General features: G+C 46.7%; 1 protein-coding gene across 1 annotated transcript; it reads left to right on the top strand.

Moving 5' to 3' along the window:
• Positions 1–666: 666 nt before the first annotated feature.
• Positions 667–2,715, top strand: BEX4 (brain expressed X-linked 4). The gene is made up of 3 exons (XM_012436862.3): positions 667–811; positions 1,228–1,305; positions 1,685–2,715. Exon 3 carries the CDS (start codon positions 1,690–1,692, stop codon positions 2,050–2,052), a length of 363 nt encoding a protein of 120 aa, XP_012292285.1. The 5' UTR covers positions 667–811; positions 1,228–1,305; positions 1,685–1,689; the 3' UTR covers positions 2,053–2,715.
• The last annotated feature ends 988 nt before the right edge of the window (positions 2,716–3,703 follow it).

Below are 3,703 nucleotides of genomic sequence, written 5' to 3'. Positions count from 1 at the left end.
CATTATACTATTCGATTTTTCCATATGTTCGAAATTTTTCATTAAAGTTAAGATAAAGTTAACATAAACTATAAAGAGTGTGTTTCTTAAAAACAAAAAAGGAACAGAACAGAAAGTTATTAAGAAGAATTAGAAAAAGGCCACTGTGCTTGACTCATTTCCTGTTCCCCACAAACGTTCTGGTGCAGAGAAAAAGGTGAGCACTGATAACAAGGACCACGGTTTGGCATTGGGGTGGGCGGGACAGATGCTCTCTTTGTTTAATATTACGACATCTTGCTCATCATACATTTTCTTGGAATAACTTTGTTTTTTGAAATGTTGCATTAAAATGCTACCTTTCTTGACTACTGAGGAATTTTGCATCCCTTTAAATTCTGTGCCCGCGTCCTGGTAGGGGGAGGTGGGGAGAATCGTGGGATCCCAGAACAGGGAGAGACAAGTCTCCACAGAAGTGAGAATGGCCGACAGTTCCCTGAGACGGTACCTTTATTCTTGGGCAGGCAGAGGAAGTCCCAAGAATACACAAAGACAGGAGAGTGGAAGGGCCGGCCAGGCTGGGGACATTAAGAGACTCCGGGGCTGGCCCGAAAGCGCCGCCTGACTCGGAGCTGCAGGAGGGGGCGTGGGACGGGGGCGGAGCCGCTGGCGACGACAACAGCCCCACGTGACCTGCCAAGTGAGTCTGGTCTCGCTCTGGCGTCAGAGCCGCCGTCGCTCGCTCCCTTCTCGGCAGCTGTACCTGCTCCAGGTGGCCCTGAGGACGTGCGGGCAGGGGCGGCCCCGAAAGTAGGAAGCGGAGAGGAAGGAGGTGAGGGACCTGGAGGGGATCCATGGGGTTGGTGTTGGGGAGCGGCCCCGGCCTGAGGATGACCCACCCCCGGGGAGCCGCGCGGCGACGCAGCCGGTCCAGCGTGAAGCAGACCCCGGGCCCCACCGCCTTCCGTGAGCCGAGAGGTGCCCGGCCCCGCGGGGGCCGGCGGTCCTGAGGCTACGACCCTTTGGAAACACCTGCCTCCGCCACCTGCGCAAGCTTTTCTGACACCCCTGCCCCGCCCTTCTTGGTGCAGAAAATGGTGGTCAGCTTGGAGGGCGGGGCGGCTGAGGCGGGGGCGGGGGCGGCGAGGAGGGCCCGGGCCCGGGACGGGGAAGGGGCTGGGTGACAGCTTGTCATCGCTAGCGTTCCGCTGCAGCAGCCCCCACTCCCCGCCCCCTGCCCTTCTGCAGGTCTGCGGGACTAAGTGTCCGGTGGTGCACCTCGCGTCAAGAATCGGGAGGAGGAGGAGATCGCAAGGATAGGCCCAGGTCGGTGCGAGGAACGGTGGTGGGGCGGAGGTCGGAACGCGAGGAAAGCCCAGTCTGAGACCCCAATCCTTGCCTTCACCCTCTCCCCGCTCCAACTTAACGCAACCCTCCCCTTCCCACACCCCATCCTCGTCCTCCATTTTGCTGCCTGCGGAAGCCTGGAGATGGATCTACAGGGAAAATGGTGGGCTTTGCCTGAGGGAGGGGCTTGGATTGGGGGCACCCCACAAGGTACACGGGGCTTCTCAGGTGGAAAAATGAAATGTCGAAGAGTATAAAGTCAAGTCCAGGGCTCTGAATTTTGGAAGGTGCCTAGTAGGGCCTCCGTCCTCATCAGTCCACCAAGAAGTCAGCCCATTTTCTCTCTCTTGTCTCCTAGGAGTAATGGAGTCTAAAGAGAAACTAGCGGCAAACAATCTCGACGGGAAAAATCCCCAACAAGAAAACGAAGGAGGGGAGCAGGTCCCCAAGCAGAATGAAGAAGAATCCCGCCATTCGGGAGCGGGTGAAGGGCAGAAGCCTGGAGGAAATATCAGACGGGGGCGAGTTAGGCGACTTGTCCCTAATTTTCGATGGGCCATACCTAATAGGCATAGTGAGCACAATGAAGCGAGAGATGATGTAGAAAGGTTTGTAGGGCAGATGATGGAAATCAAGAGAAAAACTAGGGAACAGCAGATAAGGCACTATATGCGCTTCCAAACTCCTGAACCTGACAACCATTATGACTTTTGCCTCATACCTTGAATCCTAAAGTTTTTCCTGAGGTTAAAAATGTGAACACTGCTTTACAAGCTTGTATTTTTGTGATTTACTTTTTCTGTAAGCCTTTTAGTGTTTCCCCTTACCAGTTTCTAATGGAAATTAGAATTCTAATTGAATATTGTTTTGTCTCAGCCTAAAAGTTACTGTTAGCATGGCAGCTTCACTCATATTAGGAAAAATATTCTCTTCATAATATGAAATGCATAAAGCAGTTCAAAAAGCAGTCTGTATTCCATCATCTTCCTATTTGATGCCAGTTGCTATTTTTTGTAAATATTATTTTTCCTCTGCTTGGACTCAAAATCTCACTTGTCTTGAGAATATTTTCTTGTCCCTGACCAAGAAAGAATGATCATACCCATAATTCAATGTCTGAATTTTAAGAATGTATGTTCTAGTGTTTTTCAGAGTGAGTCTACCATCTGTATAAAAACGCCTTGGGGGCAGGGGTTATTTGAGAATGTGGGACCTATTGTCTAAACTCAGAGTGGGGCTCCGGAATCTCCATTTTTAACAAACTCTCTAAGTAATTCTGATGTGTACCAAAATCAGTGCCGTTGATGTGTGTGTATGTACCTATATACATATGTGTGTGTGTATAATGTGTCATAAGCATAAAAAATAAAGAAACAATATCAAGATGAATCTTTACCTGACTTTGGCGGGCAAGTAATTAAAAAAGAAAAGTATGAGACCGTACAATAGACTGATGATTATGGGAGTGGTAGGGACAGTAGCAAACTGGAGAGTATTCATTGTGCAGAACAAAGCATGCCTAAAGATCACATTTAGTCTGAGGAATTCACAATTCATCACCTCTGTCAGTAGTTTCACATCCAGGATCTCATTTTATCCTTAATACAACCTATAAAGTCTGTATTGTTATACCACTTTTACAGATGAGGGCACTGGGGCTTAGAGATGTTAAGCACCCAGGGCTAATCCCTGCTGTATATCTTGCAGTAGGAGAATCCAGCCTGGGCCATTTTCTATTGGATTTTATCATCTGGAGATGCAGAATATTTGACTTTTGTAACTTGATGACAAGCTGAGGAAGGTAAAAGAGACTCAGCAAGAATGTGGCTGTTTTTCAATACATTGTTTTTCTATATCTCAAATACAGACACTTTAATTTTTAGAATATTGAGGGATTAAAAAAATAAGATCCTCCAGTGTTGTTCAAAGTTAGGATTGCCACTATGGCTCTTGAAATCAGTTTTGTTGCTTACAACAAGCAATTTTTAAAAGTAGAACAAAACTCATCCTGTCACCCTTGAGTAGTGTTAAGAATTGTTTTTGAGAACTTAATGTGTTCTATGTAGTAAATATTGCCACTTTTAAGATGTATTTCTCACTAGATCACAGTGAGAAAAAAAAAGAAAATTACTTATTTGGTGCAAACTTGGTTTCAAAAGTGAGGAATTGTTAGGAAACCAATTTTCCTAAGGTCACACAGCCAATTAGTGAAAGAGCTGTGACCACAGCCATGGCCTCAATTCTCACTTCAGGGTGCTTGTCTTCTCACCACATTGCCTCCACAAAGAATTATTTGGAAATTTTTACAATATGTACTGATAGCCAGTGAGTGTAAATAGAAAACATACAACTTATGCAAAAATCACTTTATTTGAAG

This window comes from Aotus nancymaae, unplaced genomic scaffold, assembly GCF_030222135.1.
Source record: "Aotus nancymaae isolate 86718 unplaced genomic scaffold, 86718_ANA_hifiasm-v0.15.2.pri h1tg000004l, whole genome shotgun sequence".
Taxonomy (NCBI): Eukaryota; Metazoa; Chordata; class Mammalia; order Primates; family Aotidae; genus Aotus; species Aotus nancymaae.
This window is presented reverse-complemented; position numbering and strand designations above follow the sequence as displayed.

Coding starts and splice junctions, on each gene's coding strand:
- BEX4 (XM_012436862.3), top strand. CDS start 1,690: ATGGAGTCTAAAGAGAAACTAGCGGCAAACAATCTCGACGGGAAAAAT.